The following is a 15,363-nucleotide window of genomic DNA, read 5'->3' on the forward strand; positions in this document are numbered from 1 at the left end:
GGAGGAATGCTGTTCATCCCTCCAGTGGTCTACTTGGAGAATCTATAATGACATTGAAGCTACTCTGGATGCTTGTAGTGGTCAACCACCATATTTTCACACTTTATGCTGTTTTTAGGGCCCAAGCACCAACGTAGTCGGAGCGGAGGACCTATTGTTTTTCGAATGTTTTTTCTTATTCTTATTTTTGGTGTTTCGTCGCAAAAAAGGAGGTGCTTGGGATACTGGGAATTTTGCGAAATTTGGCACGCAAGCCAGAATTTGCGAAAATTGCAGTCTGATTGGGGTGTCCAACTGCGGTATGAAATATTGGCTCGATAGCGCCCCCTATTGAGTAGCCCCAACATTGGGTTTCACCTAGCTGTATGAAATTTGGTAGGTATGTGGATCGTGATGAGACGCACAAAAAATCCTCTTGGAGTTTTTCATTAAACCAAACAGGAAGTCAGCCATTTTGACTTTTATGACATTTGACCATTTCAAGGCGTCATACTTTAACGAACTCCTCCCAGAGATTTGACCTGATTGACTTCAGATTCGGTCAGTATGCTCTTGAGACCTTGGCAGTGAAAAGTTACTCAAAGATCAAAAAGTTATCGAACTATGTGTCCGTGGCGTGGCGTCAAAAAAACACCATTCGCCGCGAAACAGGAAGTTGTTGTAACTCGGCCGTACATTGTCGAATCTGCTCCAAATCTCTCATATGTCATAACATCCTGACCCGGAACACATCTATATGATAATTTAGAATCATAGTAATAGCGCCACCTAGTGGCAACTGGAAGTTGTAAGTTGTGTACTTTGACATCCTGCTCCTCACAGATTAATCAGATCCTTCGAAAACGTTGTCGGAACAGCCTTAAGACCTTGATAATGCTTCATTGTGAAGATTGTAAGAAGTTGTTGAAGGGCGGCGACGTGGCGGCTCGGCGAATTTCGATCCTTCGCCATGAACGAATAAACTGATGTAACTCAACTCCACATCATCAGATCTTTACCAGATTTCACATGTTTGATTAGACTCCAGGCCTGAAGACATCTGCAGGCCAATTTTAAATCATAGTCATAGCGCCACCTACTGGTAACAGGAAGTTAAAATCTTTATACTTTGGCTTGTTTCTCTTAGTAGGTAAATCAAATCAACATCAAATTACTTCCACACAAATGTAAGAAGTTCATAATGCCAGTTCATGAAGCTTTTGATGTTTCGTCGAACGCTGTTGCCGTGGCGACGCAGTCTTCGCCGTGAAAAACGAAGGTAATTTTCAGAGGCTAAAAATGCTTGAAACATAAGCAAACTTGGCACACAGATTTAAGGGCCAAAATGTAGTTATATAATATGATTTTATTGGTTCAGAGTGGCAAATCGGCTCAATAGCGCCCCCTACAAAATTTCGACGAAGCAGCCCTCGCAGTATGTTTGGCTTAGATGTATGAAATTTGGTAGGAACATGTATCACATATGGACTTAAATAAAAGTCTCTTGGGGCCATGCTCTAAACCCAACCGGAAGTCAGCCATTTTGAATTTTCTATGAATTTCTAGTGTCGTTTTTGTCATTTCCAGGCGCTGCACTTTAACGAACTCCTCCTAGGGAATTAATCAGATCAACTTCAAATTTGGTCGGTACAGTCTAAAGACCTTTGTGATGAAAAGTTACTCAAAGCTTGTTGTTTCGTGAAAAGCTGTTGCCGTGGCGACGCATTCTTAACCATGAAAAATTAAGGTGTTTTTGAGAGGCTAGAAATGCTCGAAACATAAGCAAACTTGGCATACACATTTAAAGCCCAAAATGTAGTTATATAATATGATTTTATTGGTTTAGAGTGGCAAATCGGCTCAATAGCGCCCCCTACTAAATTTCGACGAAGCAGCCCTCGCTGTATGTTTCACATAGATTTACAAAATTTGGTAGGCACATGTATCACATGTGGACTTAAAATAAAGTATCTTGGGACCATGCTCTAAACCCAACCGGAAGTCAGCCATTTTGAAATTTATTATGAATTTCTCGTGTTTTTTTCCCCATTTCCAGGTGCTGTACTACGAACTCCTAGGGAATTAATCCGATCAGCTTAGAATTTGGTCAGAACAATCTAAAGACCTTAGCGATTAAAAGTTACTAAAAGCTTTAGGTTTCATCCAATGACGTGGATATGGTGTGATGGTCATTTTATATGGTTCGCCATCATCCATCAAGCTGTTGTAACTCGACTGTACTTTGTCAAAACTGTCCCAAACTTGACATGCTTGTTGACTGTCATGGCTTTAGGACTTCTGCATGCCAATATTACCTCATTGTCAAAGCGCCACCTACTGATAAGCACGGACGTAAGCAGGATTCTATAATTACAGCGGCCCAAACACTGAATTTATTGAAAGGGTTTGTGGGCACACCATGAGAAAAAGACTTCTCTGATCTAAATATGTGCAAACTAAGATGCTTGGAGAGCAAAAGTTAGATAACAGTGGATTTTCAAACCATGTCGGTGGGCATTAGTATAAATGATCTGTCCAGAGCTTCTTCATGACAAATCAGGTTAAACGTTACAATGAATGCTTCACACTACAATCTAAAGTTACAGAAGAACTTAACATCAAAACAGTGTTAAATTAAAGTGTTCAAGTAACAGCAAACAGCACTACTGTTTTGTTAACATTCATGTAAGTCCAAATACAATCAGCAGGACACTGCAGGAAGTTGAACCCCATCCCAGTAAACTGACAGTCTGTTATGTTACAAACACTGAAGCACATTCACACACATTCATTTTCTTAATGATCTTTAAAGGCTTACATTTATGATTGTATCGGATGTACACTCAAAACATTTGAGGATCAAGACCTGGCAACATGATCTTGCTACGCTGCTGGTTTAAGCAGGAAATATCTCACTCGTGCACGCAGAGTGTGATGGTCACAGAAATTCATAGCCGCGTCACCCAGAGTCCTGCCAGTACCAGGAAATACCGTTTAACTCGTGCACGCAGTGTATGACGGTCACAGAAATGCATGGCCAGAGTCCTGCTAGTACCCTCGACGTGCGTGAAGTTGCGAGGGCCCGATCAATGCTGCTCGCAGCTTTAATTTTCTTTGAATTTTCATTCCATGTTACACAAATGTAATTATTTCTTTTTTTAACCTACTTAGCATAAATGACACAATGTAACAGTGGCGCATGCAGATACCTATAGGAACAGCACCGCATGTACATGCTGCTGCCAGTAGCTCACATGAATTTAGTTACATTTATTTCCTAAATTTGAACATGTTTGGTTTCTATTTCTGGAGCGCTTATGGCATATGACAGATATACTCATCAACATCGAAGAAGGAAGCGTGGGGATCGGATTCATTTGTGGGAGCGGTCCTCGAGACCATCACCGCCCAAGGCCGACCACCCAGCCAGACCTGGCAGACCAAACGCCACTAAAGGCGGAGTTGAGAGGGAGGAGAGTCGAGATGGAAGCTAAATTAACCCAGCTAGGATTCTAGTTCAATTCTGTGTGAATTGAACTAGAAGTACGATGTCAGCCAACACCTACTAGACTTCTCAGTTTTTTGCGTTCCCCAGACCGCTTAGCCTGCTGGGCTACTACTGGCTCGTTTGTTAGCCCTGGGCTCTGAAGTTAGCTAACGCTACGGAGACCACAGATATAGAGTGTCTACACACGTCAAACTGAAAACGGAACCATCTGTGAATCAGCTTCCACCTTTGCTAATACCTGGACAAGGCTGTGGACTACGGGCTGGAGCACAATTGTCCACCAGATCTGCTATGGCTTCACTCACCTCTTCATCTGACTGTGTCAGCTGCGCCCGCCTGGTTGATAAAATCACAGAGCTGGAAGGAAGAATATCCACGCTCTACAGGATCCAGTATGCCGAGAACCTCATGGATACCATCATCTTCGGTCCAGCACAAACCGACACAGCCAGCGACCGTGTGCATGATTCCATCGCTTCCAGTCCTGCTGCCGCGGCCCCTCCTCCGGTCACAGCTCCTGAGGCTTCTTGGCTACGGCTCGGAGCTAAGCCTAAAGCCCTGGTCAGCTCCACTCCATCACATCACGAGCCCTGGTCCCTGGTCTGTGCTCGCAGCAGCCGGATAGGGAGACATCCCTCTCCTACACCCCATAACTTCGATGTCCAGCTGAAGAATAAATATGACATCCTTGCCCTTCACGACTTCCCTCCTCTGGCTAGGGACTCCCAGCTTCCTATACCATCCCAGCTGCCGCCTCGAGGGACCCACAGCCCCGGCTCCCCCGACATCCCTACACCAGTCATTCCTGAGCTCTCCTCTCGCCCCAGGACTCGCCGCTCCATACCGTGCTTTACACCAGCACCGCGGCGAGCTTCGGTCCCCCGTTCTCTCAGTCCTTGCTCGTCCACTCCGCCACCACTGGTTAAATCCTCTCCTCCACCCACGCGTATTGCACGCGCAGTGTTGTCGCCTCGTCCCCTCTTCGCCCCGACGACACTGATAGTCGGGGACTCAATAATCAGGAATACCCGTTTCTTCAACGCGACCACACACTGTTTCCCCGGAGCAACGGCTCACGACATCCTGCTGAAACTGCCTGGCCTGCTGCACGCCCTCCCGTCTACCATTCGGCGAATTATTGTTCATGTGGGAATCAACGATACAGCCCTCCACCAGTCTGAGTTGACCAAGATTGATTTTAAAAATCTTCTATACTTTTTAAACAGCTGTGGACTGTCTGCTTTTATCAGTGGTCCAACTCCAACACTCGGCCGTGGATCACAGCGGTTCAGCAGAGTCCTCAGCCTCCACACTTGGCTCCAGGCCGCCTGCAGGACCAACAACGTGAGCTTCATTGACAATTGTAACCTGTTTTGGGACCGCTCTTCCTCTTTTAAGAACGATGGTATTCATTTTAACAAGCTGGGTTAATTAGCCGCCTGCTAGCGGCTAATTTACAGCATGCTGTACACTCTTGTCCACATGACTGACTATTTACTTTCCACACACACACACACACGCTCCTTCTTCTTCTACGCTGCCACCTCTGAGCACAGTTTCCCGTGACTGCTCCCCCTCCTGGCCTTCCCTGTCATCAACCCCTTCAGCTGCAGCTGTCCCCATTCAGACTATTTTGACAGAGATGCTGCCCCGTTCACACTGCATTTACAAAGCCATAAACAAAAACAACCTCAGCTACATCCCTCCCAGTGATGTTCATATCAGCTCCCAGCACAAGTTCATCATCTACAACCCCACTTCTGTCAATTCCATCCCGTCTCTGTGGACTCAGCATCGGCATACCACCACTCCCTCATTACGTCATCATAACAAACAGCACGTGAATGCAGCCAACCTCAGAACCCTCCCCAAAACCTCACAACCAACCACAAACACTCCATGAAGCTTGCTCTGTTCAACACTCGGTCACTAAGCAACAAAGGCCCAATCATCAATGAAGTCATCACTGACAACAACCTTGATATCCTCTGTCTCACTGAAACTTGGCAAAAACACCCGGATTACTACGCACTCAATCAAACCACCCCAACTGGATATCATTACCTGGATAAACCACGCCCTGATGGCCGCGGTGGAGGAATTGCCGCTCTTCACCGCCAACATATCAAGACCAGACTGACTAACATCGACAGTCCACCCTCATTTGAACAGCTCACATTCAAACTCTCTGGTCCTAAACCCCTGGTCATTGCAATTATCTACCGCCCCCCCAAACCCAACTCTGCCTTCCTCTCTGACCTATCAGAATTCCTCACCCAGCTCTGCTCCATCTCACCTTCCATCCTGTTGCTTGGTGATTTCAACATCCACATCGACTCCTCAGCCTGTAACACTGCCACTGAATTTCTGGACCTGCTTAAATGCTTCAACTTCACTCAACACATCGACTTCCCCACCCACAACCGCGGGCACATCCTGGACCTGGTCTGCTCCACTGAACTCACCATCAACCACCTCTCCGGCTATGACCTCACCATCTCCGACCATCTAGCCATCATCATGGAGATCGACATCCCAATCCCAGAACCCAAACTCACGCGCACCATCACTCTCCGAAATATCAAGTCTGTCTGCCCCTCATCCCTGTCAGCCTGTCTCACTGAAAAATTCTCCACACTCTCCCCCTCCCCCTCAGACCTGGTCAACCTCTACAATAACACACTATCCTCCTGCCTTGATCAGCTTGCCCCTCTCAAAACCAGAACTGTCTCATTCACCCACACTGCTCCCTGGTTCACCCCTGAACTCCGCCTCATGAAATCCCGGAAACGCGGACTAGAGCGACTCTCCAAAAAAACCGGCCTCACAGTTCACACCCTGGCGTACAAGGAACACATACAGCAATACAAACTGGCTCTAAACTCTGCTCGCTCCACCTACTACTCTGGCATCATCCGCTCTGGTTCCACCAACCCCAAGGTCCTCTTCTCCACAATAAACAAACTCCTCAAACCTATGGACAATCTCTCCCACTCCTCCACAGCAGAGAAATGCAACTCCTTCTGACGTTCTACAAAGCTAAAATCGACACCATCTACAACCAACTGGCCACTTCCAGCCCTGCTTTGTCCAACCCTGTATCTGCAAATCCTCCACTAACTGACCGGTCACTCTTCCGATTCTCTCTCATCTCCCCCTCGGATCTCAATAAATCACTCTCTGGCATGAAGACTCCGACCTGTGACCTCGACCCTATCCCTTCCACTTTAGTTATGGCCTGTCTCCCGGCCCTCCGCCCGCACCTCCTCTCTGTCATCAACTCCTCCCTGTCTACTGGCTCCGTCCCTCCCGCCCTCAAACTCGCCTCAGTCACACCCATCCTCAAAAAACCTGGCCTTGACCCCGACATTCACAACAATTACAGACCCATCTCCAATCTCCCTTTTCTGTCTAAAATACTGGAACGCACTGTTGCCCATCAACTGAAAACTCACCTGGACTGAAACCAACTGTATGAGCCATTTCAATCCGGATTCAGATCTCATCACAGCACAGAAACTGCCCTCATCAAAGTCACCAACGACCTCCTCCTCTCCTCTGATGAATACTCCCTCAACATCCTGATACTGCTCGACCTCAGCGCAGCCTTCGACACCATCAACCACTCCATCCTCCTTTCGCGTCTCGAGTCCTCCCTCCACATCAATGGCACAGCCCTCTCCTGGTTTAAATCATACCTCTCCGACCGTGAACAGTTCATCAGCATCAACAAATTCAAGTCTGACACAGCCCCAGTCTCTCAAGGTGTCCCCCAAGGTTCAATACTCGGTCCCCTCCTCTGCATCCTCTACCTGCTCCCCCTTGGTGACATCATACGCCACCATGGTCTCCAGTACCACTGCTATGCTGACGACACCCAGCTCTACATCTCCACCAAATCTATCACCCCCACCATCCACTCCACTATCACCAACTGCCTCCCAGATATAAAAACCTGGATGCAAGCAAACTTCCTCAAATTCAACACCGACAAATCTGAAGTCCTCATCATCGGCCCCAAATCATTAAACAATTCCCACCACAACTTCTCCCTCTGCATCGATGGCATCACTGTTCCTGCCTCCACACATGTCTGTAACCTCGGGATCATTTTCGATCAAACTCTCTCATATGAACGCCACGTCAATCACATCACAAAAACCGCCTTCTTTCATCTAAAAAACATCGCCCGTCTCCATCCCTCCCTCTCCTCCGCAGCCGCTGAAACACTCATCCACGCCTTCATCACCTCTCGACTGGACTACTGCAACAGCATCCTGTACGGCTCACCCACCAAAATCATCAATAAACTACAATACATCCAGAACTCAGCTGCCCGTCTGCTCTCCCACTCCCGCACCAGAGACCACATCACCCCAGTCCTTCAAAACCTCCACTGGCTCCCCATACAGCAAAGAATCCAGTTCAAGATCCTCCTCATCACTTACAAAGCCCTCCACAACCTTGCCCCTTCATACCTTTCGGACCTCCTGTACCATCACACTCCCAACCGCAACCTCAGATCTGCCGACGCCAATCTCCTTACCCCCCCTACTCTGTCCAAGCATTGGACCTGGGGGGACAGGGCCTTCTCCGTTGCTGCCCCCTCCCTCTGGAACTCCCTGCCCCAACACCTCAGACATTCTTCGTCACTCGCCACTTTCAAAACTGCACCTAAAACTCACCTATTCAAATCTGCTTTTAACCTCTAAAGTCAGTAATGTATGTTTTGTTTCTTTCTTTTCATGTTTATTTTATTTTTATTTTTTTTCTTACTGTTATGTCGTATATTTTGTTCTTATTATAAATGATTCTATTGTTTCTGTTTTTAACATGTAAAGTGTCTTTGAGTGCCTTTTAAGCGCTATAGAAATAAAATGTATTATTATTATTATTATTATTAAGGCTACTCCACTGCCAAATCTGCTGGTGGCTAATATCCAGTAGCAGAACAATTCAGGCTAACACAGGCACGGGTGACTGTTGTGCCCACATCTTTACAGAAACCTGGCTCCAGATTAAGCTGCATTTGACAGGAGGACCGCAGGACTGAGCGCAGAACTCCGGTGGGACAAGAGGTGGCGGACTCTGTGTTTACATCAATGATGCTTGGTGCTCAAACACAGTCAATGTTGAGGGACAATGTTTACCCGATGTCACATTTTGAATGTGAAGATTTTGGCCATATTGCCGAGAACATGTTTTTGTTGCAGCTGCTTACATTCCTCCTGATCTAAATTTTAAAAGAATGCACTACTGTTTTTGTTTTGTTGTTTTAATCGTGTAAAAACATGACACATGGTCTACAACTGCATTTCGTTGTGCATCCCTGTGTTGCATAATTACAATAAAGAATCCTTGAACCTTGAATCCTTGAAGATGCGGCAACCGGCAGCTCCCGTGGACTTCGCAACATTTTTGTTTTAATTTGTCTTGTCACCTATTACTGGAGCACACATGGCCTATGTGACAGAAAACTCTCATCAGCTTCGGAGAAGGAAGCGCGGTGAATGGATTAAGTGCGGTGGATCTTGAGGCCATCACCGTTCACGGCGTCATCCGACCGACCAGCTGAGACCTGCCTAACCAAAAGCCACGAGGGCGGAGTGATCGCCCCAGGAAGGAGTGCTGAAATAGAAGCTAAGCTAACGCAGCTAGGACCTAAGGCTAATCAACTACCCAGCTTACTCCTGGTTGATGTTTGGGGCCACAGGAAAATAAGATGGATGAAATAAGACTTTAGGCAAACCCAGCAACAGGAGACACTTCTCACATCTGAGACACTTGTCCCCCATCCTAACAGAGACCTGGATCCACCTTGGCATCCCGGATCAAGCTGCCCTTTTAGTAATTGTGTTCCTGATGATCTGAGTTCTCTTCGGTCTCTCAGACCTTTGGTTTTTATGTAACTTTTCTTTTTGCTGTCGTCTTTCAGGGAGGACTGCCACCTATTGATTGCATGTGTTCTTGTTGCATGCTTACTGTGAACTGGTCTTCTTAATGCCTTTTAATGCCTTGAATATGACATTTACTGTTTTTTGTTTGACATTATTTTTAAATTAACTATTCTATAAGTTACACAGACTATACAGACTGAAGAATAAAGTGAAGGTTGCCTCGCCTAGCAAAATAAGAAACCCCCATCTCTTTGATTCTGAGCAACTGACACTATCTGGCACTGCTGTCACCTATACATGTTTATTCCTGCATGTATGTGTGTGTGTGTGTGCGTGCATGAATATGCGAGCGCCCTCAGGAAATGCTTGAGATAAGTGAAACGTCAACTTCCTCGGAATACCTCGTATGTTTGCAAGTACCCAGAAAGAAAAAAACAGACAAGTAGCCTCTATCATTTTGGAATTTCCTTATTCAATTGTTTCTCAGAATGTTGTCTTGTTTAGGTTGGATACGGGTCCGAAAATGAGTGTGTGTGTGTGTGTGTGTGTGTGTGTAGGCAGCTGACCCTGATGTGAACAGGGCCACTGTGTGAGACCACAGAGAGACCATTCTTCACTGCGACACAAACACACTCTCTCACACACACTACACGCTCACAGCCCCCCCCCCCCCCCCCCCCCCCCCCCCCCCCCCCCCCCCCCCCCCCAGCTCCCTCACTCTTAATTCGTCACATTCACTTACACACACAAACAAACATGCAGAGGGTGCAAGAGAGTCACTTGCTATCGTTCTCTCATTCTCCCGCATTCACTCACTCACTCTCTCACACACACACACACACACACACACACACACACACACACAGTGGCTGTGTCCTACCACATAATGACCCTCATTTCACCATGCTGACTGTGACACACTGGCTCGGTCAGGAGACCGGAATGTCAAGCTCCATCTCTTTTATATATGTTACACTTGAGAACATAAATACATAGGTAAAGCTAAAAAAAAGAAGAGCTATTGTGTGGGCAGAAGTGTTACAATGCGAGGTGAAAGTGACATTTATATTTGTCTAGTAGCATGTTTTTGCAGTGAAATGTGTGACCTTACAGGATGCATTTAAAGTGAGAGAGACATATAAAGTAAGTTTAATTAAGAAACAGGTATATTGCTAATATGAAACATTGTTTTCTCACATTAAATTATGTTTTTTTTAACTAACTTTCATCACAATTTTTGGCAGGAAAAAAAAAGAGCACACATCCGTCGAGGTTGGTATTAAATGATGGTGTGTTTGGGTTACGTTTAGGGTTACATAGGCTACTAGATAACTTAGATGTCCTTAAGTTACACAACACAAAACAGCTAACGGTGACATTAGCTAGCTAATACTACTGCAAAGTCCCCCTCTCAAGACCAAATTGCAGAACCTATGTTCTTCTTGTCACCCAGTATACCAATGTTTAAGTAATTTAGTTATGGATAAAAAATAAATGTGTAAGTCATGGAGGTTGTGTTCATTTTACTTGAATTGGCAGGGCAGGTTCATTAGCTTATTTAGCTAATGTTACTTATTTAGCTAACGTTAACTAATGTTACATCAGGTGTCAAATGTAACACATATGGTGTGAGCAATGGGTCAGTTCATACTTTTAACACATTGGTCACGCAAAAACATTTTATTCGTGACGGTTGTTGGGGTAAGAAGCCACCGAGTAAAGTTGCTCAAATGTAACACATATGGTGTGGGTTACTTACTGGGAAACCATGCCATCTTGTATCTTAACTCACATGTGAGGCCTACACACTGTCATTAAACTTTAAACTTAAATATGCCTGCATCAGGACATTTTGGGCCAGGTTTTGTCATTTAGCACAGAATAAATCACACATTTGCTACATGGAAAGATGTTTCGCTGTCTTGTCACGTTCTCTGATTTCCGTTATTTTACTGGGGTTACAGTTGGATTCAGAGCTAGATTTTACATGATAAACCTTTTCCACAGTAGCAAAAGCACAGGTGTAATAATGACGTTAAAGATCCAGCATGTTCAATAGGCCTACTATGAGCCTGGAGGTGACAACGGGGCGGTAACCTCCGGTTCTGCCAAGTGAAGCCGATGCGAAAGCTTGAAAAAAAATCATGAATTTTATCCGATGACTCACATTCATTGATGCTCAAACAAGGAGAGACCTCCTGATACGGATGAATGAAACAGTTTTATTGATGGGGACTTGCAGCAGTGATTCTGATCTGCATTAAGGTCAAGATCAGGGGGCAGCCTCCGGTTGTGTCGAGGAAGCCGATGCGGAAGTGTCTCAAAACTGTCATTCTACTGACCAGCAGGGGGCGACTCCTCTGTTTGCAAAAAGAAGTCTGATTGTATGGAAGTCTATGAGAAAATGACTCTAATTCTCACTTGATTTATTCCCTCAGTAAACATTGTAAACATTAGTTTATGGTCTCAATCTCTAGTTTCAAGTATTTTTCAATACAGCATGATGTTCATTGAGGAAATTATGGTCCATTTAGAGTCAAATAGAGCATAAAGAGGAGTATGCTTTAGGGCGGGCTTACTGTGATTGACAGGTTGCTGCAGCTACCAGAGCCGTATTCGGCATCTCTACGTCACTCCTCCGCATTCCATATATGGTAACCTCCGTTCATCGGTTGCGAAAAAAACAACATGACAACTCGAGGACTCAGGACTTCATAAATCAATGGGTGACGTCACGATGATAACGTCCACTTCTTAGAGTATGGGTGGGTTAAATAAATGGAATCCAGCAATCATTAATGTTGTCAATGAGGCTAGCACTGTTCTATCCAGTTCTATCAGATCAAAATATATGTTGCAAAGAGCTCAAAGAGGCTACAGCTCGAAACTGTATTTACTGGGTTAACCAGATGTTTCCAAGATGTTATGTTGAAAAGGTTCAACAGAAAAATTAGCAGCTGAATCTAATCAAGATGAAAAGGGTATGCAGTAAAAATGCACGTGGGCCTGAAACATTATAAGGTGATACTGGAATGAGACAAGCACCTGTAAAACGTCAAGAAAGGGTTGAATGTCAATGTGTTGTCACAGTCTGTGTACAGATAGTGCATGTGTGTATGAGAGTACTTTTTCTTTCAGTTAGCTTTAGTACTGTATAATAATTTATTAACCTAATTTTTTTAACTTAACAGTCACTTCCAAAAGGTATTTGCAAAGTGAATATTGATGATTGTGGCATTCTCTGAGAATAACTCGAGGCCTGTGAACTTTTCCCCACAAAAACAAACACTCGCGCGCATGAACACGGACACACGGAGATACACGTGGAGAGATTTTGTAAGGTAACGTTTATTATTTTCAGTCAGCGGCATATGTACCGTATAAGCAATTATTATACAGTTGTTAATGCCTTGTTGTTCTTTCTGTCGTTGTGTGTGGACTGGTTGAGTTATCCGAGTCGCTTTAAGAAAAAAGAATCCCTTCCCAGGAGCAAAACGTCAAGTGAAACGAGGTTAATGCAGTCAGAGACCGGACGTTTTCACAATTAAGCATTGCAACGTCAGTGTAAGGTTTAGGCCTGAGGCAGAGTAAAAATAACAACAACAACAACAAAGCACTAGTGTCTGTTATGTATGTGGTGAAAAGAGCAGTAAAGGTCAAAAAGCCAAACGCAAACAACTCCAAACACACGTGGATTTTGATTTTTATGAATCACATTTACAGAAGTTAAACATGGTCTGATAAAATGTATGACTTTCTACTATATATTCGGATCATTTCTGTTTCATCAATGCAGAACTTAAAACGTACATTCTACAAGAGTTTACAGGTCCGCTGAAGGCAATTATTTTGAAAGGTGTGTCCGGAAATGGTATGTTTGACGCTGACTAGCTTTGTCGCTGCCAGCTAAACTTCAGAATGAACCCGACCACAAGAAAACCCGTTAGTTAGTTTTGTCGGGGAGAGACCGTCCATGTCTTGTACACAAATACCAGCTCGCTGACAAAAGTCGCTGACAGCAATGTCGAGAGAAAATACCACTCGAAGTTTGGACAGCATAGACCTCGCTTCTTTAAGGGTACGTTTGAAAATGTTGTCTTGCTTTTTAATGAAACGTGTTTTGAGTAAACATTACAGGATGCGGTGGGTGTTGCTGGACACCTAACGGTAATGATAGTTTCAAGCAACAGCTCAACTTGAGCAGCGTATTTGAGTCTCCCCTGGTCTAACGGTCGGCTCTCGCTTTATGTACTTTAAAGTTTCCTCGTGTCCTAACCTCGCTGTGTAGCGTGCATGTGTAAGGAGTAAACGTTACTATGTGCACCGTGTCCTGTTTGCTGTGTTGTAACTTTACTAGCTAGCGTTTCACTCACAGGACTGTTGTTTGGCTGCAACAAGTGACAGCCCACTAAGAAAACGGTCTGCCTTTGTTCATTGACAGAAAAACTAGGAGAAAAAAGCGCTCTAGTTAGTGGCACATCATTATTCTATACCAGTTCACATAATTCTAATACTTTATAGCTAGTTATGGTGTTTTTATGCTAGTTTATGGAGATGTCTTTGTCTCAGTATCAATATCAGTATCCCTTTAGGAAATGTCAGTGTCCCTGTAATGCTCAAGTGTGTTTATAGTCATGTAATGTGATTTCAAATATCTTAAGCTGATAATATTTCTCAAGTCAGTGAAGCCAAAACCTATAAAATGAAAATGTCAGTGATTTTCAAGTCATCCTCTCATTCCTTGTCGCTCACAATGTTATCCCCGTGTACAGTCCCACTTCCTTAAATGCCAGTACAACCCTGCATTGTTCTTCTCCATTCGCCCATAGTACTGCGTATATAAAGCTGTTAATCGTAGCTTAGCTTAGCATGAACCTGTTGCAGTATGACTTTGTTGAAATGTACCATTTTCTATATTTTTTATGCATCGTACCTGATGCTTATCGTGCTTTATCTTGACCCCATTTTTATTTGTTTTTACAGGATCCGGCAGGTATCTTTGAGTTGGTGGAGGTAGTTGGCAATGGAACCTACGGTCAGGTGTACAAGGTGAGCGCTCGCATGGTGTTCAGGAGTTTGTTGCATGCATTGGAAGAACATAAACACTGCCGCAAACTGTGACACTGATACACACATGTGTTGTCCTGTTTCCATTTAAACCTTGGTTTGCATAGCGGTGAGTTAGATCATGAAAAATTGGCTTGTTTGTATTTAAAAAAAAAAAAAAAACGCCTCACAAGCTGCAGACACACAGTATATGACAGTAACCGACATGTCACTTCTGGTAAAACTTACTACTTCCAGGTAGTTGTGAGGAAAAATACACAATTCTCAGCTGACTGAAATATCCCGGCAGCTCTTACAAACAGAACACACACCCATACACACACACACACACACACACACACACACACACACACACACACACACCAGCATGTAGAGCATCTTTTAAAGGCCCTGGGTGGGGCTCACTTCCTTATCACAATATCTGTTTGTGTATGCGTGTATGAGTGGTTTGTGGTTACAGGAGGTGTTTAGGCTTATTTAAGTCTGTGCAGATGGTTGTGCCCTCTGTGCAAATCATGTTTACGTGCATCTGCAATACCACAAACTGTGTGTTACCATACCTACAGACACACACACACACACACACACACACACTCACACACACACACACACACACGTGAGAAGTGTTCGTAAACCCTAAACTTTTAACCTCAACCTCTATTCATACTCTTACCTTTTTAAGCAATTTAACACACTGTTTTGGAGACCACCTTTCAGGGTTGTTTTTTGTTTTCTTATTGTAGTAGTTATTGTTGATATTAATATAGAGTAATGCGTGTCTAAAAGTGAGCTGAACCTGATCTGATTTTGCTGCGGGAAAAATAATATTTCTTGCACAACTTTATGCATCTTGCATAAGTAATTTTGGATTAAAGAAATTTGACATAATCTTTTTGTATAGACATGTCTATT

The 15,363-nt window shown here is 44.3% G+C and overlaps 1 protein-coding gene across 1 annotated transcript; it reads left to right on the forward strand.

The window, feature by feature from the left end:
* The first annotated feature begins 3,778 nt into the window (after nucleotides 1–3,778).
* On the forward strand, nucleotides 3,779–9,062 carry LOC116399339 (uncharacterized). Its single transcript, XM_031876431.1, is given in 6 exon segments — nucleotides 3,779–4,633; nucleotides 4,738–4,831; nucleotides 5,325–6,072; nucleotides 6,492–6,585; nucleotides 6,757–8,045; nucleotides 8,975–9,062. Coding segments are annotated over 6 exon segments (3,168 nt in total).
* Nucleotides 9,063–15,363: the final 6,301 nt, after the last annotated feature.

This window comes from Anarrhichthys ocellatus, unplaced genomic scaffold (genome assembly GCF_004355925.1).
Source record: "Anarrhichthys ocellatus isolate YVR2014 unplaced genomic scaffold, GSC_Weel_1.0 scaffold109, whole genome shotgun sequence".
In the NCBI taxonomy this organism is placed as follows: Eukaryota; Metazoa; Chordata; class Actinopteri; order Perciformes; family Anarhichadidae; genus Anarrhichthys; species Anarrhichthys ocellatus.